The sequence below is a fragment of the Pongo abelii genome, chromosome 13 (assembly GCF_028885655.2).
Source record: "Pongo abelii isolate AG06213 chromosome 13, NHGRI_mPonAbe1-v2.0_pri, whole genome shotgun sequence".
NCBI lineage: Eukaryota > Metazoa > Chordata > Mammalia > Primates > Hominidae > Pongo > Pongo abelii.
The window spans coordinates 67153534-67176937 of record NC_071998.2 but is presented as its reverse complement, the minus strand read 5'-3'; the positions used below and the strand labels follow the sequence as shown (position 1 = coordinate 67176937).

At 42.2% G+C, this 23404-nt stretch overlaps 1 protein-coding gene and 1 long non-coding RNA gene across 7 annotated transcripts in view; one reads left to right on the top strand and one right to left on the bottom strand.

Annotated features, from left to right (window-relative positions):
• The window catches only part of PRUNE2 (prune homolog 2 with BCH domain), a 295929-nt gene that overhangs the window by 185929 nt on the left and 86596 nt on the right, over window positions 1-23404 (top strand). For all 6 annotated transcript variants that reach the window (XM_054519500.2, XM_054519503.2, XM_054519501.2 and 3 more), the window contains exons 7-8: window positions 13865-14023; window positions 16210-22801. In XM_054519500.2, coding sequence (XP_054375475.2) covers window positions 13865-14023; window positions 16210-22801 — 6751 coding nt within the window. The remainder of the gene's footprint in view (window positions 1-13864; window positions 14024-16209; window positions 22802-23404) is intronic.
• LOC129047877 (uncharacterized) overlaps window positions 1-23404 on the bottom strand; it is a 48706-nt gene that overhangs the window by 13051 nt on the left and 12251 nt on the right. The gene's annotated exons all lie outside the window — the stretch shown is intronic.

The window sequence follows — 23404 nt, the reverse complement described above, 5'->3', positions numbered from 1 at the left end:
AAACTTCATTTTCCTGGAATAGGAAGTAGATGTTTTATAAAATCTTGGCTCTTTCTTTTAAACCATCCTGCTGTTTTCTTTGTTTAAGAGAATCAAAGTGTGGTTTCATTTATAAGCACACCAATCTAAACTAAAAGACAATTTATGGAAAGATTTTATTTTTACTGGCTTTGAAAAAGGAAATATTTGGCCAATTAATAAAAAGTATTCATGTAGATGCTCTGCATCCCTGATTTACTTTTCTAGTTCTCCTGCCTGTTAAACCAGGCAGAATTAACCATGTGTCTTGCTTTACGTAGTAAGATTTCTGAAACAGTTGAGTGTGACTTGAATTATTTTGTAAGCTCCTAAGAGTCTTCTGCTGTTTTTCTCTAAAGCAGTGGTTCTTAACTGGGGTGATTTTGCCCCACAGGGGACGTATTTAGTTGTCACAACTAGGGCAGGGAGCTTGCTACTGGCATCTAGTGGGTCAAGGCCAGATATGCTATAAATACCCTATAAGGTACAAGACAGCCCCTACAGCAAAGAATTGTCCAGCCCCAAATGTCAGTAGTGCCAAGGTTGAGAAACTCTGGTCTAAAGTTATTACTTTTCATCTGTTATGAATTTAGATTTTTTTCTGTATTTGGCTTGCTTAGAGCCCTTCTATAAATCACTCTTGTATAAAATAATGACAATTAAATTACTACTCTCGTTCCCCCAGAATGAGCCCAGGTATGCTCTGCCTGGAAGGCTGGGCCTGTAGAACATTTCAAATTTGTATTTAAAGCATTTTAATGCCTCATAGATGGTACTAATAGCAATGGAAGTTTGACAGTTATAGTGGAGATTAGAGCTTCTGAAGACTTCAAGGGCCAAAAGGAGAAATACCCTTATGTTGACCTGAAAGAATAAAGATTAAGGAGGCGCGACTGCTTTTTCCTGGATTGTTTAAATAGTACAATGTATTTTCAATTGATTCAGCATAATTTTCATTCTCTAAGCTTAACACTTTTATAGATTTATCACTCCTCTCTTTAATAACCTTCTTAATTGGAGCATAAAATAAAAATTAACATGAAAATAAAAGTTAACTAAATTATCTCACTAAACTTATCTTTCCAAGCATCATGATTCTCCCTACAACTAGGCTTGGTTGGTTGGAACTAAAATGGGGCTTTGGGAAAGTATCTGATGAGTGTGCATGTGTGTGTTAGAATGTATGTGCATGTGCCTGTGTATGCGTGTTACACCTTCGTGCTTGATGTCTAAAGTGCCCACCTATGGGCTTATCTGCTCAGCATCCCTCTTCTAGGAAATGACTCTTAACCCACCAACTTTGTTATAACTGGTGTCTGTGATTTGTGGTCTTTCCAATCTACCTCAATTGTTTTGCCCAGGGATAGGCATCAAACCCAAGTGGGAACAACCAGAGTTCTTTCTCCAGGGTTTTCAAACTCATGACCAAAAGGGAGTCATGACTCATTCGGCAAGGTCTACACAGAGATGCTGCAGCCACCTGTGGTTCCCACCGTGTAGAGGATGCCAGTTGGCTGCAGGACAGCAGAATGCAGCCAGAAGAGGTTGGAGAGGCAGGACGACCTGCATATCCCTGGCAACCCCTGCCCTTCTCCCAGCGCGTGCTTGGGCTCTTCTTGGCTTCTGTGGGAACACTCCCCAGATCCTGCTGACTTCTTTCTCTACTTAAATCAGTTACAGTTAAGTTTCTGTGACTTGTGACTGAGACAGTCATGTCAGCAGCATCCTTACCTGAAGAGGGATTCCTCCAGCTTCTCAAACACAGCCATCTCCAAACAAAAGTAAAACCACAAACCCCAGAGTGTATCTGTTTTCAGGAGGGGGTTTCTGGTAATTAGCTTAGACTGCAACAAATGGTACACACAGACTGCCAGCTCTGCATGTGTGCTCCAAGATTGGTGTTTACCCTATTATATTCCAATTTAAGAATGTCATAAAGTTTATCAGTGAGCAAATGGAAACGAGCAAGAACACATAGATGGGTGTTGAAAGGTGTGTGCCTTGATAGATTTTTTTTTTTAGACTTCAAAAAAATTAATTACTTTCATTGGGTTGATAGCAAAGGGGGCACAACCGTATTCCCCACTTAAGCTTGGTGATGGTTGGGTATTTTTAGCAAATGAGTTGTCAGCAGAAAGGCTTCATTAGACCCATCAGGATATCTGCCCGTGAAGAACGAATCCCAAACTGTACTGACAGTTTCCTTGAGCCAAAATGATGAAGCACCTCTGACAAGAGCCATATTGTGCTCCCCATGCAAGGAGCGTGAGGAACAAAAGAGACAGTTTGATCTTCATTTGGTCAGGTTAATATTGACACAGCTTAGAAAAATCAGAAGTGTGTGCAATGCACACGTGCAGAAAGTGCTCTGGAGACTTGCCTGGTGGTTTCCATAAATCAGAAAGGGGAACCCAGAGAGGAAAAAAGGTTTTCCTGCTTTCTTGAAATAGGGTTCAAACTAGATGATTTATTTTTACAAAGGAAAATAAATACAGCTGTCAGTGTTCAGGCTCTTGGCTCAAAACAAGCCAACAGGGACTTTTTTTTAAATCTATACATAATTATAGAAATCATTCATTATTATTATTTTTATCTGGGAGCTAGAGTGTAGCCCAGGTTCTACCATTTCAAAAATAGAGCATGGCTAATGAGCGGGGTTTTATTACATGTGTGTCCTGAATTATTCGTTCCCATATAGAAATCCTTATAAACATACAGAAACAAAAAGGGGCCCTTAAAGGAAACAGCAGTCTAGCCCTTTCCTTGCCAAGCACTTAAGTCCATACAATAGAGGAAAGTTTTCCTGATTATGGGTCTGTCCTTAAAAAAAAATGTAAATTAGGCTGTTAATGAGGTGATGACTTATTTGTCTTTGATTGGTTGTGAAACTCCCCCATTCAAGTATTCAATCTATTATTAACTACTTGTAAGAGTGCCTGGGACCACTCTTATTCCAGGCCCAACTCTCTGTCTGTGTAACAACAGTGCTTCTTTATGGAAGATAGGATGGGATGGAAAAAGATGGGAAAGAATTTTAACTCCTTTATTTGAGGTGTGCCTGAAATCAGCCCACTTCATTTCAATAAGTTCTTTTTGTGTGTGTCTGTGTGACAGGGTCTTGCTCTGTCATCCAGGTTGGAATGCAGTGGTGGGATCTCAGCTCACTGCAACCTCCAGCCACAGGCTCAACCAATCCTCCCATCCCAGCCTCCCCAGTAGCTGGGACCACAGGCGTGCACCACCATGCCTGGCTTTTTTTTTTTTTTTTTTTTGTATTTCTAGTAGAGGCAGGTCTCACCATGTTGCCCAAGCTGGTCTCGACCTTCTGAGCTCAAGTGATCTGCCCGCCTCAGCCTCCCAAAGTGCTGTGATTATAAGCGTAAGCCACCATGCCCAGCCTGATTTCAAGGAGTTCTTAACCTGTGCTTTCAGATGAATTATCTCCCAAACACTTTCTCTCTCCCTTCATTAATGATATGCTGGCCGGGCGCGGTGGCTCACGCCTGTAATCCCAGCACTTTGGGAGGCTGAGGCGGGCAGATCATGAGGTCAGGAGATCGAGACCATGGTGAAACCCCGTCTCTACTAAAAATACAAAAAGTTAGCCGGGCATGGTGGCAGGCGCCTGTAGTCCCAGCTACTCGGGAGGCTGAGGCAGGAGAATGGCGTGAACCTGGAAGGCAGAGCTTGCAGTGAGCCGAGATCGTGCCACTGCACCCTAGCCTGGGCGACAGAGCGATACTCCATTTCAAAAAAAAGAAAGAAAGATGTGCTTATAGGAGGTAATAAATATTTGTTCCATGACAAGAAAGCAGTGATTTTCAGTTTTCAATAAACATGTTATCTCCCCCTCTATTCTTGAATTCTTAACTCAAAAGAGGGCATTACAAGAGCTTTTTCTTGAAGGACTCTTGGTTTTTCTTTTCATACTTACGACATGCTTAACCTAAATCAAAGCATTTGCAGATAGATGACATTATTATGATTGCCTTTGATAGTTGTACCTTAATGAGAGGACTTCGCTTTTATAGTCTTCTTCTGTTAAGAAACCTGCTAAGTCAGGAAAAAAACCAAACCAAACCAAAACTAAGCCCCTTTAGCCTCTCTGCTCCCCTCTGGCAATTCTAATTTCTAGTTTCTCTGAGTTTTTGAACGTAAGTCAGCTTATATTGGGAGCATCTTTAGATAGTAAGATTTGTACATACTGAATGGTAAAGCAGGCTTCTTCCATTGCTTGTGTGTCTAAGCTACCAAAGCAAGAAAGTCTACGTGAGGATACTTCTGGATAACCGGTGATTATGCCACATCTCCTGTTTTCCCACCCATTCCCTGTGTACACTTGCATGCCCAACTTTTCAAAAGTACATATTACTGCAAGAATATCACAACGTTCTTCTTTATAGATGTTTTGGGTTTTTTCAATTTTAGGATCTTACATATAGTTAACAGTCACCCTACAGTTCTATTTTATAGAGCAGATGAATAACTGGAAATTTCTCACAAAGCATGGTAATGTTTGATCTTCAAAAGACGTAAGCAGCACATTATTGTTAGCAATTGTCAAAATCAAGGATGTTGCTTGCTTGCGTGTAGTGACAAGAGAACCAACACCAAATTGAAATAAATGGAGTAGTTAAAAACTATTTTTATTAAAAACTGAATTAATCAATAATATCTTTGGTGAGGAGGGATATTCTCATTTAAGGATAACACAGGAGTGAGAACATGGGCTCTGAAGTCAAACTAACCTGGGTTTAAGTCCCATTTGTCACACATAAGAGCTGTGAGCTGGGTGGCATCAGTTACTTAACCTTCCAAAGCCTCCATTTTCTCAATGCAAAACAGAGACAATGTTACCTATCTCACAGGGGCATCTTAAAGTTTAGATGAGATGATGCAAAGTACTTAACAGAGCACTTAATGCAGAGGCAATACTTAATTATGTCAGGCAATATACTATTGACGTAAATGAAAATTATATTGGCATTTATATGTGTTACATATTCATGTACATATTGTAGTAGTTTTAATTTTCACAAAATATTTTCACAAAAGGATTCTCTTTTTAGCTATAAAGAATGATAATATGTACTAACTTTCTTTTCAAAATATGATGTCTAATATAGTTTTAATAGACCCAGTAAATTTTTACTACTATGATGCTTTGGCTGCCTCATAAAAACAAGAACAATAGAGTGTAGGCTGGGCGCGGTGGCTCACACCTGTAATTCTAGCACTTTGGGAGGCTGAGACGGGAGGATCACTTGAGGTCAGGAGTTCAAGACCAGCCTGGCCAACATGGTGAAACACTGTCTCTACTAAAAATACAAAAAAAAAACAAAAAAAATAGCAGAGTGTGGTGGCACATGCCTGTAATCCCAGCTACTCGGGAGACTGAGGCATGAGAAGCATTTGAACCTGGGAGGTAGAGGTTGCAGTGAGCCGAGATCACACCACTGCACTCCAGCCTGGGCAATGAAGAGAGACTCTGTCTCAAAAATAAAAAAGAACAATAGAGTATAAATAAATGACATCTGGAAAAAACATGGAAAATATCTTTGCTTACCAATTAAAGAGTGTACGAAAAACAGAATAAATAAAATCTCTTAATTTATGCATGTGACGTTCTCATAAATCATTTTCCTGTCAAAATTATCAGACTTTATTATTGCTGAATGTTTTAAATATTATAATGGAATTTTGGTTGCATAAATCATAATGCTTTCAAGTTAGAACATTTGTGTACATACCTCAGCATTTTTCTTACATCTCGATTTTAAAAAATAGCCCTCATTCTAGAAATAAATCCATGCAGACTGTAAATGTCAAACTGTACTCTTAAATTTCAGTAACTCAGCAGTCCAGGCTAGCCACTGTGCTTGCAAGGTAGTTAGGAATTGTCACACTCTGTTTGTAAAACTCACTGTTCTCAAAAATGCAGCTGTACACACTGGTGTTTTAATCTTGGTAATTATTTTTATCTGCAAGCATTTTACCTACAAGTGACACATACTCACTTGATTTTTCCATTTCCTGTAAAAACAAACAAACAAACAAAAAAACCCAGAAATAACAAATCTGGGAATTGCTTGTCCCTGACATTAGAAAGTAATTTATTCTTAATAAAAGTCTTACTCAATATATTTCATCTGTAATTTGTGAGGAAGACAACACTATAATAGGTATAGTCCAGAACGCTTGACCTATGTGGGAAATATTAGCACCAGGAGTAAAATTCACTGAAGGTCATTTGGCCCTTGGAGGTGAAACGGTGGAAATGATGAAAAAGACTATTAATTGTGATTTAGCTGAAGGAAAAATCACTATACTTTTTTTAATGCTTTAAAAGCTGTTGTTTGCATAGTGACAGACAGAAGCTCATTCACTGAGTCTAACTTGGAATTAAGGATAGAAAATTTGATAATGAGATAAACACTGATTATCAGTAGGTTTTATACCTTACATCTTTTAGACGGAGTCTCGCTCTGTGGCCCAGGCTGGAGTGCAGTGGCGCGATGTCGGCTCACCGCAAGCTCCGCCTCCTGGGTTCACGCTATTCTCTTGCCTCAGCCTCTCCGAGGACTACAGGCGCCCGTCACCACGCCCGGCTAATTTTTTGTATTTTTAGTGGAGATGGGGTTTCACCGTGGTCTCGATCTCCTGACCTTGTGATCCGCCCGCCTCGGCCTCCCAAACCTTACATCATTTTTATATGACTTTACTTCATATTTAACTTTGTGCAACTTCCTCCATCATCTCACATCTAAGAATTTTACACGTAAATCACTTAAATGACTTAAAGATGTGTGTGATTATTATTTGAAAGTTCACATATATTATGGAGAACATAAGGCAAAAATTGTCATAACCAGTCCCCACAGACAGAATCTTGCAAAAGTACTTTCTATGAATCAGATTAATCCCATAAATCCTGAGAATAACTTAAAAAATAATGATAAAAAAACAGGAAAGAGGCTTAATATTTATTGTCTACTGTATGTCAGGCACTTGACCAGTCTTTTATATATGTTTTTAATTCTCACAACAGTCCTATGAGGTGAGGGTTTACAGATGAGAAAACTAAGGCTCATGAAAATGAAGTAACTGACTTGAGTCACCCAGCTAGTGAGTGTCAGAGCGAGGGTTAACCTCATGTTTGGCTGACTCGTAGGTCTTTACTACCTTGGCATGAGCTCCCTAAAATAATGGAGAGACACAATAAGGTTTCAGAATAGCAATTTGGCTAAATTATGACAACTTTAATATCAGTGAATCTTAATATCCGTTGTATATTAGAATTCAATACATATTATTTGAATACATCTAGAAATGACATTCTATTTTTATGTGGTTGTAAAAATTATCTTCCACTTAACACTGTTTCATGAGTGTTTTCCTGTGTCATTAAGTATTCTTCGATAGCATAACTTTTAATAGCAATTTAACAATCCTTTGTGTGACTGTTCTATGATTTACTTAACCATTGCTCTATTGATGGACATTTAGATTGTTTGTAAGTTTTAGTTATTAAAGTAATAATCCAGTTAACAGCTTTGTCCACAAATCTTTGTGTACACATATGATTATTTCATTAGGATATATTTCTAGGCTGGACATGGTGGCTTATGCCTCTAATCCCAGCATTTTGGGAGGCCAAGATGGGAGGATCATTTGAAGCCAGGAGTTCAGGACCAGCCTGGGCAACATAGTGAGACCCTGTCTCTACAAAAAATAAAAAAATTAGCTGGGCATGGTGGTGCACGCCTGTATTCCCAGCTACTTGGGAGGCTGAATGGGAGAACTGCTTGCACCTAGGAGGTTGAGTCTGCAGTGACTCACGATCGTACCATTGCACTCCAGCCTGGGTGACAGAGTAAGACCCCATCTCTGAAAAAAAAAAGAACATATATATATTTTTTAATCTTTTTTTTTGTTTTAGAGATGAGCTCTCACTATGTTGCCCAGGCTGGTCTCAAACTCCTAAGTTAAGTGATTCTTCTGCCCTGGCCTCCCAAAGTGCTAGGATTACAGACGTGAGCCACCATGCTCGGCCTAAAAAAAAGAATATATTTCTAAAAAAAGTTTGATAGTGCCCATTTGGAAATATTTACCAATAATAAGAAAAGAAGAAAATTTGTGTTATTAAAGGATTTCTTTGATTAATGAGTTCAGATTTATTTATTATCCATTTGAATTCCAGTTGTGAATTGTCTTTTATGTTCTGTAACAGTTTTTCCATTGGTATGTATCCTTTTTTCATTTATTTATATTAACTCTTATTCTTGAGGACATTAAACCTTTTCCTCCTAGCTAAAAAAAAAAAAAAGTAATAATAATAATTGCATTGGGAAACTTTCAGTGGGCTTTAAGCAGGAGAGTGTCATTATTCAATTTATATTTTTAAAAGCTGCCTCTTGGGGAAGGGGTGGAAAAAAAATAAAATAAAGTTGCCTCCTGATGCTGTATGGAGACTACATTACTGAGAGACCAGCTGTGATGCTGCTGCTAAAGTCTGGCAAGAGATGATAGTGGCTGTGGCTAGGACAGCAATGGAGATGAAGAGATATTAGAGATGTGTTTAGACTACAGATATATTTTAAAGGCAATGTTAATAGGATTGCTGGTGAATTACGTGAGAGATGAGGAAAAAAGCAATCAAGGATAATTCCTAGATGTTGGGTTCCAGTAACTGGGTAGACGGTGGTGCCATTTAATAAGACAGACACAACTGAGGAGGCGGTGGGCCATATTTTACTTGAGATACTTATTAAACAGCTACATGCAGATCTCATGTGCATGTAGATTCTGTCATCAGTGGCAGACAAATGGTTTTAAAGCCATGTGGCTGGGTAAGATCATCAAGGAGAAAGTGGAAAGAGAGAAGAGAAAGGGGACAGGAAACAAAGTTGGGTGTGAGTATTTGGAGGCTTAATAAGGAAGAGCAACCAGCAAAGGCGACTGAAGGGCAGTCGATGAATCAGGAGAAAAACAAGGTGTGTGGTGTCAGGAAGGTGAAGGAATTAAGTGTTTCAAAACAGAGGGAGGGTCAATCTCATGGAATACTGTAGAGAATCAAGTAGGGTAAGAAATGGAATGTGATCTTTGGATTTGGCAACCTCGGAGTGCTTGGTACTTTTGAGAAGAGAGTTTCAGTGAAACGATGGAGCCAGATCCCCCACAGGGGGGATTGAGAAGACAATAGAAGGTGAGCATGTGTGAGTGATGTAAGAAGAGGGTTTCTGTCTCTCAAGGAATATCCACTGAAATGTTTACAAGACATTCTTTACATCACTTTTATTTCATACGATGCACTGAAGCTACCAGCAGACAGCATAAAGACTGCCTTTTTCTGAGCAATGAAAACGTAAAATAGGATATTGTGAGAATGAAAGGTTTCACTGCATCTGCACTTTCAGCCATGAATGGAGTAATCTATGGGGCACCATCACTATCACTATCTTGGTTTTGATATTAGTTCAGGTACAGCTGTATTATTTCTGTTTTCCTCTTCTGGGTTATAATGAGCATCAACTTCTTTTAGGGTTCTTGGGACCTACACCTTAGCTTTTTTGACCAGGAAATAACAAAGGCTTTTTCTCCCCACGTTTCCAGGCTTTCCCACTCATTCCCAAACTAGAAATTAATCAGACAACAAGACACATGACCTCTAAAAATGTTTAGTCATCGACCCTTCAGAATCACGAGTGACAAAGGGCTGTGACAGGGAGCAATTGCCATTCTCCCTAACTGTTGGCATTAGTATGAGATTTTGCCAGCCAATTCCCAGTTGCAATGATCCATAAAGTAACTTCCTAAATTCCATGCAGCAGTTGTAGGCTGGGGTCTCAAATGCAGAAGGTGTGTGTGGCTGGGGTGGGGGTGGTAAATTCAATGGGAAGTGCTTTCATTGTCTAAATCCTTAGTAAATTGAATGGGAGATATATATGTATGCACGTATATAATTTTAATTTAAGTGGGGGGGGGAACATTTTGGAGACATTTGAGCAGATTAACAAATAGTATTTGTACACATGTAACTAAAACAGTAATTTATCAGGTAGAAGGCAGATGGGGGGGAATAAAATGCCAACCTGTATCTACAGTTGGGTTGTGTTGATGATGAAGCGCTGTTTATTCAGGGCCAGCCTAGCTTGTCAACAACATAAGAGCCACTGCAGCACATGACTCCCTGCGTAGCTAGAAGACAATAATAAATTATCCCCTATGCAAACAGCACCGGCATAAAAGCAAAACAAACACACTCTGCCTCCTGGAATCCTGAAGATTCTCACTCATTCCCTCGTTTAATTCTGTTTTAAACATGAAACTCTTGACATTATCCCAAGGCCAGTAAGATCGAATCTGGCTTGGAGGGCTGATGAGAATCTATTTTAGGGTTATTGTAAAATGTATTTTGTTTCTCTAACTTGTCTAGGTGATTCAAATAGTTTTTTGATTTATCAGCGCTTCATTTGGTCCTGTGGAATTTGGGGTCACCCAGAGGAAAACTGAGCTAGAGCACTTGAGGGACATGATGAAAATACAGTCTCTGCAGCCATAAAAAAGGATGAGGTCATGTCCTTTGCAGGGACATGGATGAAGCTGGAAGCCACCATCCTCAACAAACTAACATAGGAACAGAAAACCGAACACTGCATATTCTCACTCATAAGTGAGAGTTGAACAATGAGAACACATGGACACAGGGAGGGGAACAGCACACACTGGGGCCTGTTGGGGGGTGGGGGGCGAGGGGAAGGAATCTAGATGACGGGTCAATAGGTGCAGCAAACCACCATGGCACACATATACCTATGTAACAAACCTGCACATTCTGCACATGGATCCCAGAACTTAAAATTTTAAAAATTAAATTAAATTAAATTAAAAATAAACATACCTATACCATTCTGAAAAAAAATAAAGAAAAAGAAAATGTAGTCTTGATCCAGTGCCCAACCAGCTAAATGAGAACCTGTAGCAAATTGGCCCAGAAATGCACACCCTAAGGGGACTTTTATGATGAGGTTGCCATAGGAACAAAGAGCTGGCAGTGTGAGTCAGTACAAGTCCTGTGACAGTGCTGAGAGAGTCCAAAGGACTGGTTTGTAGGAAAATATATCAACTAATAAATCCCTCTCTGGAGTAGTGCTTTTCAGATTTCAACGTGCATTCCAATTCCTAGGATTGTTGGAAAATGCAGATCCTGCTTCAATAGGTCTAGTGTTTTGCCTGAGACTCTGCATTTCCAACAAGATGTCTGGTGTTGCCAATGCTGCTGGACTTGAGTCCATCGAGGTCCTAGAGCCATCAGTTTAACACAGAAGAATTAAAACAGTTTGGAGATCAGTCGGCATTTTTGAATAGGAAACTTTCCGCAAGTGTGGCTTTGAACGGTGTTGATTCTACTGATTCTTAATCTTATGCTCAGATACAAATAAAACCTGCCCCCTCTTGTTTCAGTGACCCGGCCAGGAGTGTAGTGAGAATTTTGTTATATGTAAAAATCTCTTAGAAATGTGTGTCTTCTTTCAAGGGTTTATAAATGTATTTGGAGGCCTTTATATACATAATGAAAAATATTTGGAAAGGAAAACTGTAAGGCTTATTGTGCTGAAGCCTTCAGTTACTGGAAATAAGATGTAGTTAGTTGTAGTCTTTTCATTTTTTTCAGGGCTATATCTTTTTTTACAATTCATAATGGCAACAAGTTTAGCACTGAGGTTCTTGATTCACCCTCAATGATGATTTGAAATAATTTTATCTGTTGAACACACATTGTATATGAGTTTTGATTATTTAAAAAATCACCTTCTAAATATTTAATGTCTATTTAATGTCTATTTCTATTGTGGATGAATTAATTTTTTAAACATCTACTTAAAGATTGTTATTAGGCCATTTGGAAAAAAATAAAAAGCATGAAAGCTGACAGTACACACTTTGGAACACACACTTCCAAAACCATATGTTCCAAACGCGTATGACGTATTTGACCATAAATGTCATTACAATAGCTCCTTGACGTTCATCAGCATGAGAATAGATCCTGAGACCTTTGTGGATTCGTATGTGCAATTCCTTGCAACCAAAAAAGGGAAAGTGGCCCAGTAAGATGCCAGATGAGAGTGGCTACCTTGGAGTAGAGACAGCAAAGCCTCCTCGAAACACGGATGCCAGTGATGGGCGGGGCCTGCCTGCCTGCCTACCTAGAGTCTTGTGTGCCCTCTTCAGAGCCTCACAGACCTTGAGATTCAACTCAGCAGAATTACAGAGTACGGGTATGATGGCTATTTGAAGTGGCTGCTAAATAGTCTAAGCCACAAATACTCAATCCACGAGTTTCAAAGAATGACCACATAGACATTAATGTGGGCAGAGGGAAATCTGCAACTCTCTGCACGGCATCGTTCACATCTTCATAGTGGCTGTCCTAGGAGATGTGTGTGGCACTTCCACTTTCTGTGGTACACATTTCTGTGTTGTTTTAGTATCTTACCCGTGGCAGGCATAATTCTGATTGCTATTATAATCAGAAAAAATCAACAGAATTCTTTAAATCCCTTGAGTGCACATCATGGTGTTTTTTGTTGAGTGACACAATAGACTGTCAGTTGATGAATTATGTAGTGTGATCATATATGTGCTAGGATAGATATGTATGTGGACTATGATAGAAGATTATGGATGATGGAGCACAGGTTGATTTTGTGTACCTGTCTCTCCAGTCATCCAACAAACATTTCTTGAACAACTAGTATATGCCAGGCATTATGTTAGGGGCTAGCATATGTTCTTCACTGTACTTCTTTAAGGAAGAGAGACACCCACGCAGACAAAGTGGCTCTCATTGTAGTTAATAAAACTCAAAGACCGGACCAAGTGCGGTCTTATGCCTGTAAGCCCAGCACTTTGGGAGGACGAAGTGGGCGGATCAGTTGAGCCCAGGAGTTCGAGACCAGCCTGGGCAAAATGGCAAAACCTCACGCCTACAAAAAATACAATAAATTAGCTGGGCATGGTGATACACACCTGTAGTCCCAGCTACTTGGGAGGCTGAGGTGGGAGGATTGCTTGAGCCCAGGAGGTATAGGTTGCAGTGAGCTGAGATAACGCCACAGCACTCCAGCCTGGGTGACAGTGTGAGACCCTGTCTCAAAAATAAATAAATAAATACATACATACAGTAAATAAAACTTGAAGCAGCCAGAACACTTTTTGCAAATGATGTGAGCCACACCTGGGTATTCTGAGGTATTGGGATCCTTCTGCAATTATTCATTCCTCCACAGCTGCCACATAGAACAAGCAAATCTGACATCACAGCTCTTTTAAAAATCTCCCAGAATTCTACACTGGAATAAAGATCACCCAGTAAACTCAGCTATGTTCATTCGTAGGAATTTCTCCTTGGAGTTAATAATAATCATTAGAAAAAAAATACAGGAAGAAATAACTTCCTCCTATTCTTATTGTGATAAATTGTAACAATAGCAGACATTCATGTATAGATCCTATAAGCGATAAGAGGGAAAATAGGATTTGCAAATTAAACATCTGAATAAATATTTTAGAAAAAAATGTTTAGGATATCTGTTCTTTGTCTAAACTATTCTTAATATGGCAAAAACTCCTTTCTTATATGGTTTGGGAAAACAAACAAGCAAAGTGTATTTTAAGCCATAGCATGAAAGTTTCCACCCTTTCTCAAGGCAAACTGTATTTCACTTGCCTTAAATAATAAATATCTCTCCTAAATACATCATAAGACTGGACAAACTTGTGGAACAACTCCCCACAGCTGGGAAGTTTGACATTAATATCAAATTTCCTGTTGTTGTTTCAGAACTGTCTGTTTCACAGCAATATTACCAGTGACTTGAAAGCATTTACAGACAAGTTTGGTTTTGATGTCCTCATCCTGTTCTCCAGCTATCTGTCAGAGGAGCAGCAGCCAAGACGACAGATTGCTGTGTACTCAGAAAACATGGAGCTGTGCAGTCAGGTGAGCCCCTCCTCTGACCCCAGCATGTTTCCCTAACCTGCTGGCTCTCAGAACACACAGTGCAAGACAGAACAGATTGGTGGCTCATGAGCAATTAGCCCAAGACGTAGAGTCCTAGAGCTTTGAGTTTTAGGAAATGATGGGGGTACTTTTTACATTTGGCCTTTTAAGAAAGCCCCAAAAGCATTTCTCTTCTTGACTGAATCCATAGTGCAAAACATTAGCTCTTTCTCATCCCCAAAAGAGCAAGTCCTCCTTTGGGTGCTATTTTCTTCTAGGACTGCTCCCTGATCATAACTGACAAGGTTTAGCCCCTGTCCCAGGACCCGTTTGGTGCCCAGTGTTTAAGACCTGGTGATCTGATGCTTTAATCAAAGTTAGTTTGTCTCCAGGTACCAGAACTCTGACTAGGTAATCAGTTATCCTCCAGGTTGATAGCTGAGTCTTTTAACCCAAGGCCTAGGAAATAAAAAAAAAAAGAATTAGATAAATTAATCAAAATAGGCCATCAGATATACCAAGCCAGTTGTACTTAATAACTAATATGAGAACATACATGATTCATTATAATAGGAGCCACACGGGACCCAGATGCTTCATCACTTATTTTTCCTCACTAATGGATTCAATGCCTTATGTATCCATGGGTGGCTAGAGGCACAGTCTCTGCCCGTTTCTTTTCCACATCCTCCTTTCTGTCCCCCAAGAGCTCCACTGTAGCTCTCTTGACCCATGCCTGTGGGTACTCTCGGGCTCTCTCAAGTCCGAATGTAAAAGAGCATCTCCTCCTCTGACCTGCATCACCAGCCTGTGGTTTTTTTCAACACTTTCCTCTGCATTTGGTTTCAAAGCTAAATTTCATCTTTGGTCACTGGCTTCCCAGGGATGGGATTTAGGCCTTGGAAGCCTACAATATGGCGGCTTTCAAATCACTTTTAGCAGTAGACCCCTTTTTCAAACCAATTTGAAAATTGGTTCATTGGAAACAGACAAAAGTAGAAGAGCAGATGAAGGAGTTAAAAGCCCTTGAGTTGACCCCAGTCCTCCTCTCTTCTCCCCACCCACCCTCCCCACCCTAGCAATAGCCAGGGGTGGATCCCTGGAATCTTAAGCAACAGAGTCCTGGCTCTGGCCTAGCGAGTCCCTCTTGGCCTGTGTGGTCACACCACTGGCTGAGTCAGCCTTTGCAGCTAGGCTGCCTGGGTGCAGAACTCAGGCTCCAGCACTTGTTAGCTGTGTGTTGCTGGACAAGTTATTTAATCTTCCTGTATCTTCATTTCTTCATGGGTAAAATAGGAATAAAAAGAGTTCCTACCTTGTGGGATTACTGTGGTGATTAAAAGAGATAGTGATCATAAAACCCTTAGAACCATGCCTGGCACATGAAAGCACTCAATAAATGTAAATTAGTAGTAGTAGTATCTATGTGAGCTCCATGGTGATAGTGGTAGTGGTTATTATTATTATTAATTTTACCTCTACTAATCCTGTGGGGCCATTTCAAAGGCCCAGCACAACAAAATACTCCTGACATTCCCTAAAAATCAGAAAGCCGTAACCCAGTTCTGGCCTCACACTGACCAGCCGTCAGTGTCCCCTTGCCTCCCAGGTTGGCTTTGTCTGTTTTGGGCTCCCTGCCTCCGTTACCTGGGGTGAAAGGGACCGAGGGGTCCTGAGTGCTGTTCGGAAAGGTCAGACCCTGGGAGCATCTTTGTCTTTCCTGCTCTCTCTTTTGCATTCTGAAGCTATCAGAGGTTCGAGCAGCCCTGGCTGCCCCCTCCCAAACAAGACCCTGTCTCCTGATATTTTCCCCTTATTCCAACACTTTTCCTATAGTTGTCAGCAACATGCATTATCTCTGCCTTTTTGCAACTCGAATTACATTGCTATTGGAAGATGGTATTATATTACAGTTAGGAAAGAAGTTACATGGTTTAAACTCCTTTACCTAAAACGTTCAGGAGCCATCAAAATCAAGCACCTGGATTTTGAATTAAACAGAGAGACAGTTGGATAGAATTGGAGAAAGGGTTGGTGGTACAGTAATCAGAACTTTCTAAGTTTGAAAGATCTTCTTTTTCAGACAGATGAACACAGATTAATTTTATATTTAAAAATGAAGCGAGATAAATTGCAAAGTGCAACAGTGCTTGAGTGCTGACACAAATTCCTGTGCCTTCCGACAGATTTGCTGTGAGCTGGAAGAGTGTCAGAACCCTTGCCTAGAACTGGAGCCCTTTGACTGTGGCTGTGATGAGATCCTGGTGTACCAGCAAGAGGACCCTTCGGTGACTTGTGATCAGGTGGTTCTCGTTGTCAAGGAAGTCATCAACAGGAGGTGTCCAGAGATGGTCTCCAACAGCCGGACGTCCTCAACAGAAGCCGTGGCAGGCAGTGCCCCCCTCTCCCAGGGGTCTTCTGGGATTATGGAATTGTATGGTTCTGACATAGAGCCACAACCCAGCTCTGTGAATTTCATAGAGAACCCTCCAGATCTCAATGATTCTAACCAGGCTCAGGTGGATGCCAACGTAGACCTTGTTAGCCCAGACAGCGGACTGGCTACCATTAGGAGCAGCCGCTCATCCAAGGAGAGCTCTGTTTTCCTCAGTGATGACAGCCCTGTGGGAGAAGGTGCTGGGCCTCACCACACCCTCCTCCCAGGGCTTGACCCCTACAGCCCCATCCCTGAAGGGGCGGTGGCGGAGGAACACGCATGGTCTGGAGAACACGGTGAACACTTCGACCTCTTCAATTTTGACCCAGCACCCATGGCTTCTGGACAGTCCCAGCAATCTTCTCATTCTGCAGACTACTCCCCAGCAGATGACTTCTTCCCCAACAGTGACCTGTCAGAAGGACAGCTCCCCGCTGGGCCTGAAGGACTTGATGGCATGGGAACCAACGTGTCTAATTATTCATCCAGTTCACTTTTGTCGGGGGCTGGCAAAGATAGCCTTGTGGAATATGATGAGGAGTTTGTCCAGAGACAAGACAGTCCCAGAGATAACTCTGAAAGAAATTTCAGCCTGACAGATTTTGTGGGAGATGAATCCCCTTCCCCAGAAAGGCTAAAAAATTTTGGAAAGAGGATCCCACCAACACCCATGAATAGTTTAGTAGAAAGCTCGCCATCCACTGAAGAACCAGCCTCACTCTATACAGAAGATATGACCCAAAAAGCAACTGACACAGGTCACATGGGGCCATCTCAGACCCATGCACGGTGCAGCAGCTGGTGGGGTGATTTGGAAATTGACTCCAAAAATATTGCAGATGCGTGGAGTTCCAGTGAACAGGAATCTGTTTTCCAGAGCCCTGAATCATGGAAAGAGCATAAGCCAAGCTCCATTGATAAGACAGCCTCAGATTCTGTATTTCAACCAAAGAGTCTTGAATTTACAAAGTCAGGTCCCTGGGAGTCTGAATTTGGTCAGCCTGAACTGGGTAGCAATGATATTCAAGACCAAAATGAGGAAAGCTTGCCGTTCCAGAACCTGCCTGTGGAGAAGTCACCTTTGCCAAATACATCTCCCCAAGGAACAAACCACCTGATAGAAGACTTTGCTTCTTTGTGGCATTCTGGTCGCTCTCCCACAGCCATACCCGAGCCCTGGGGAAATCCTACAGATGATGGTGAACCAGCAGCTGTGGCACCATTCCCAGCCTGGAGTGCATTTGGTAAAGAAGATCATGCTGAAGCTTTAAAAAATACCTGGAATTTGCACCCAACAAGTGGCGAGACACCTTCTGTTAGGGACCCGAATGAGTGGGCCATGGCAAAAAGTGGGTTGGCCTTTTCTTCTTCAGAACTACTGGACAATTCACCCAGTGAAATAAACAATGAAGCAGCTCCAGAAATCTGGGGCAAGAGAAACAATGACTCCAGGGATCACATCTTTGTACCTGGAAATCCCAGTTCTGATCTGGATCACACATGGACTAATTCTAAGCAACCAAAAGATCAGAATGGTTTAGTGGATCCTAAAACTAGGGGCAAGGTGTATGAAAAGGTAGATTCCTGGAACCTTTTTGAGGAGAATATGAAGAAAGGAGGGTCAGATGTCCTAGTTCCTTGGGAAGATTCCTTCTTATCTTACAAATGTTCTGATTACAGTGCATCCAACCTAGGAGAAGATTTGGTGCCTTCCCCCTTAGATACCAATTATTCCACCTCAGACTCTTACACATCACCAACATTTGCTGGAGATGAAAAGGAAACTGAACACAAGCCGTTTGCTAAAGAGGAAGGTTTTGAGTCAAAAGATGGTAACTCCACGGCAGAGGAGACTGACATTCCTCCTCAGTCACTGCAACAGTCATCTCGAAATAGAATCAGTTCAGGTCCTGGGAACCTAGACATGTGGGCTTCACCTCATACAGATAACAGTTCTGAAATAAATGCCACTCACAACCTGGATGAAAATGAACTCAAGACAGAGCACACAGATGGTAAGAATGTCTCCATGGAGGATGATGTCGGGGAAAGCAGCCAGTCCAGTTACGACGACCCCAGCATGATGCAACTGTACAATGAAACAAACCGACAACTCACACTTTTGCACAGCAGCACCAACTCTCGGCAGACGGCCCCTGACAGTCTCGACTTGTGGAACAGAGTGATTTTGGAGGATACTCAGTCCACTGCAACGATCTCAGATATGGACAATGATTTGGACTGGGATGACTGCAGTGGGGGTGTAGCAATCCCCAGTGATGGTCAAACAGAAGGATACATGGCTGAAGGTTCCGAGCCGGAAACCCGATTTACAGTGAGACAGCTGGAACCCTGGGGCTTGGAGTATCAGGAAGCAAATCAGGTAGATTGGGAGCTCCCTGCCTCTGATGAGCATACCAAGGACAGTGCTCCCAGTGAACATCACACACTGAATGAGAAAAGTGGGCAGCTAATTGCAAACAGTATTTGGGATTCTGTCATGAGAGATAAAGACATGTCATCATTCATGTTACCAGGCTCCTCACATATCACAGATTCAGAGCAAAGCGAATTGCCTCCTGAAATCCCCAGCCATTCAGCAAATGTTAAAGACATTCACTCCCCAGATGCGCCAGCAGCCTCTGGAACCAGTGAATCAGAGGCACTTATATCTCATCTTGACAACCAGGACACAGAGAGGGAAACCCTGCAAAGTGATGCAGCATCCTTGGCGACTAGGCTTGAGAATCCAGGGCATTTTGCACACCCAGATCCATGGAAAGGTCATGGCGATGGACAAAGTGAAATTGAGAAGGAAGCCCAGGGAGCCACCGACAGGGGGCACCTTGATGAAGAGGAGGTGATCGCCTCTGGTGTGGAGAATGCCTCAGGGATTTCTGAAAAAGGGCAGAGTGACCAGGAACTATCTTCTCTGGTTGCATCTGAACATCAGGAAATCTGCGTTAAATCAGGCAAAATCAGCTCTCTTGCTGTCACTTTCAGTCCTCAAACTGAGGAACCAGAGGAAGTTTTAGAGTGTGAGGCGGGGTCTTACAATCTAGACTCCCGTGATGTGCAAACAGGGATGTCCGCAGATAACCTGCAGCCAAAAGATACCTATGAAAAGCACCTCATGAGTCAGAGAAATTCAGGTGAAACTACTGAGACTTCAGATGGGATGAATTTCACAAAATATGTATCTGTACCTGAAAAGGATCTTGAGAAAACTGAAGAATGTAACATTGTAGAGCCAGAGAACGTGGGTGGAGGGCCACCTCACAAAGTTCCCCGAAGTCTTGACTTTGGGGACGTCCCTATAGACAGTGATGTGCATGTCAGCAGCACACGTTCTGAGATAACCAAAAATCTTGACGTTAAGGGGACTGAAAATAGCCTTCCAGGAGCCGGTTCATCTGAAAATTTCGACAGTGATACTATTTCTAGTGAGTATACTCATTCAAGTGCATCAAGTCCTGAGTTAAATGACTCTTCGGTTGCACTGTCCTCCTGGGGCCAACAACCTAGTTCTGGGTATCAGGAAGAAAACCAAGGCAACTGGAGTGAACAGAATCACCAAGAATCTGAACTAATTACCACTGATGGCCAAGTAGAAATAGTTACCAAAATGAAGGATTTAGAGAAAAACAGAATAAATGAGTTTGAAAAGAGCTTTGATCGCAAAACTCCTACATTTTTAGAGATCTGGAATGACTCGGTTGATGGTGATTCCTTTTCCTCTTTATCCAGTCCTGAAACAGGCAAATATTCTGAACATTCAGGGACACATCAGGAAAGCAATCTAATTGCTAGCTACCAGGAGAAAAATGAACATGACATTTCTGCAACTGTGCAGCCAGAGGATGCCAGGGTCATTTCAACAAGCTCAGGTTCTGATGATGACAGTGTCGGTGGTGAAGGGTCAGTGGAGGAAGAGATCCAGGTGGCCAACTGCCACGTTGCTGAGGATGAATCCAGAGCTTGGGATTCATTGAATGAATCTAATAAGTTCTTGGTCACAGCTGATCCTAAGTCTGAAAATATTTATGACTACCTAGACAGCTCAGAGCCAGCAGAGAATGAGAATAAGTCAAACCCATTCTGTGACAATCAACAAAGCAGCCCTGATCCCTGGACTTTCTCACCATTAACGGAGACTGAAATGCAGATTACAGCAGTGGAGAAGGAGACGAGATCTTCTCCAGAAACAGGGAAGACAGGAGATGTTGCATGGCAAATATCTCCCAAAGCTGAACCAAAGAACGAAGATAATTCTCAACTGGAAATGCTGGGCTTCTCAGCTGGTAGCACTGAGTGGTGGAATGCCTCACCCCAGGAAGGGAGACTAATTGAAAGTCCATTTGAAAGGGAGCTGTCTGACTCCAGTGGTGTGTTGGAGATAAATTCTTCAGTATACCAAAACGCCAGTCCCTGGGGAGTACCAGTTCAGGGTGATATTGAGCCCGTGGAAACACACTATACTAATCCTTTTAGTGACAACCATCAGTCACCCTTTCTGGAAGGTAATAGGAAGAACTCCCATGAGCAACTCTGGAACATTCAACCAAGGCAGCCAGACCCAGATGCTGACAAGTTCAGCCAGCTTGTAATATTAGACCAAATTAAAGAAAAGGACTCAAGAGTGCAAACCTTTGTGTCTGCTGCTGGTGATGAGCTGACTCCTGAAACACCTACCCAAGAGAAGTGTCAGGACGCCATGCTGTCAGTCTGCGATCAGCCAGACGCAGCCTTTACTCACGCAGAGGAAAATAGTTGTGTTACATCTAATGTTTCAACTAATGAAGGTCAAGAAACAAATCAGTGGGAACAAGAAAAATCATACCTAGGTGAGATGACAAATTCAAGCATTGCCACAGAAAATTTTCCTGCTGTCAGTTCTCCCACCCAACTGATAATGAAGCCAGGCTCTGAATGGGATGGCTCTACCCCAAGTGAGGACTCCCGAGGTACCTTTGTGCCAGATATTTTACATGGCAACTTTCAAGAGGGTGGGCAGCTGGCCTCTGCCACGCCTGACTTGTGGACAGATGCTAAGAAGCCCTTCAGTTTGAAAGCAGATGGTGAGAATCCTGATATCCTGACACACTGCGACCATGACAGCAATTCTCAGGCTTCCAACAGCCCTGATATATGTCATGATTCTGAAGCAAAGCAAGAGACTGAGAAGCACCTCAGTGCTTGTATGGGACCTGAAGTGGAATCCAGTGAGCTTTGTCTCACTGAGCCAGAGATAGATGAAGAACCCATTTATGAGCCTGGACAGGAGTTTGTCCCATCCAATGCAGAACTCGATTCTGAAAACGCAACTCTGCTGCCTCCAATTGGCAGTCAAGCAGACATAAAGGGCTCCTCTCAGCCCGCCTCTCATAAAGGTTCACCTGAACCTTCTGAAATAAACGGTGACAACAGTACAGGTTTACAACTATCAGAAAAAGGAGGCAGCCCAGATATGGCACCAGTTTTGGAACCAGTTGACAGAAGAATCCCAAGGATTGAAAATGTGGCAACTAGCATTTTTGTAACTCACCAAGAGCCAACTCCAGAAGGTGACAGTTCTTGGATATCAGACAGCTTTTCTCCTGAAAGTCAGCCTGGTGCAAGAGCTTTGTTTGATGATGATCCACATTTATCCACAGAGAATCCTGTCGTGGTTCCTGATGCTTTGCTAGCCTCAGACACTTGTCTGGATATAAGCGAAGCTGCCTTTGACCACAGTTTCAGCGATGCCTCAGGTCTCAACACATCCACGGGAACAATAGATGACATGAGTAAACTGACATTATCCGAAGGCCATCCCGAAACGCCAGTTGATGGGGACCTAGGGAAGCAAGATATCTGCTCATCTGAAGCCTCGTGGGGTGATTTTGAATACGATGTAATGGGCCAGAATATCGATGAAGATTTACTGAGAGAGCCTGAACACTTCCTGTATGGTGGTGACCCTCCTTTGGAGGAAGATTCTCTGAAGCAGTCTCTGGCACCATACACACCTCCCTTTGATTTGTCTTATCTCACAGAACCTGCCCAGAGTGCTGAAACAATAGAGGAAGCTGGGTCTCCAGAGGATGAATCTCTGGGATGCAGAGCAGCAGAGATAGTGCTTTCTGCACTTCCTGATCGAAGAAGTGAGGGAAACCAGGCTGAGACCAAAAACAGACTGCCTGCATCCCGGCTGGCTGTGCTGCATATTCCTGAAGATCCTGAGTCCGTTTATTTGCCGGTAGGAGCAGGCTCCAACATTTTGTCTCCATCAAACATTGACTGGGAAGTAGAAACGGATAATTCTGATTTACCAGCAGGTGGAGACATAGGACCACCAAATGGTAAGAAACATCCCATTCTTCCACTTCCAAGAAACTGCTGAGTTAATTAAACTAGTGCATATTTGTAAGACACACTCTTCCTACCAATGAGGGTAGACAGAAAACTAACTACATTTGCAAGGCATGCCTCACTAAGTCCTGTATTATAACAGCAGTAAAATCTAGTGCATATGTAATACCTATCCCTGATAGTGCACGAGAAAATCGAATGACTCTACAAAATAAAAATATTTTCTAGCTGGGCGCAGTGGCTCACACCTGTAATCCCAGCACTTTGGGAGGCCAAGGAGGGGGGATCACCTGATGTCAGGTGTTCGAGACCAGCCTGGCCAGCATGGTGGAACCCCGTCTCTACTAAAAATACAAAAATTTGCTGGGTGTAGGGGCAGGCGCCTGTAGTCCCAGCTACTCGGGAGGCTGAGGCAGAAGAATAGCTTGAAACCAGGAGGTGGAGGTTGCAGTGAGCCGAGAACACACCATTGCACTCTATCCTGGGTGACAGAGCGGGACTCTGTCTCAAATGAATGAATAAATAATAAAATATATAAAAAATATTAAGTTACCTCTTTTAGATGATCATTTGCAAGGATCACAAATCACACA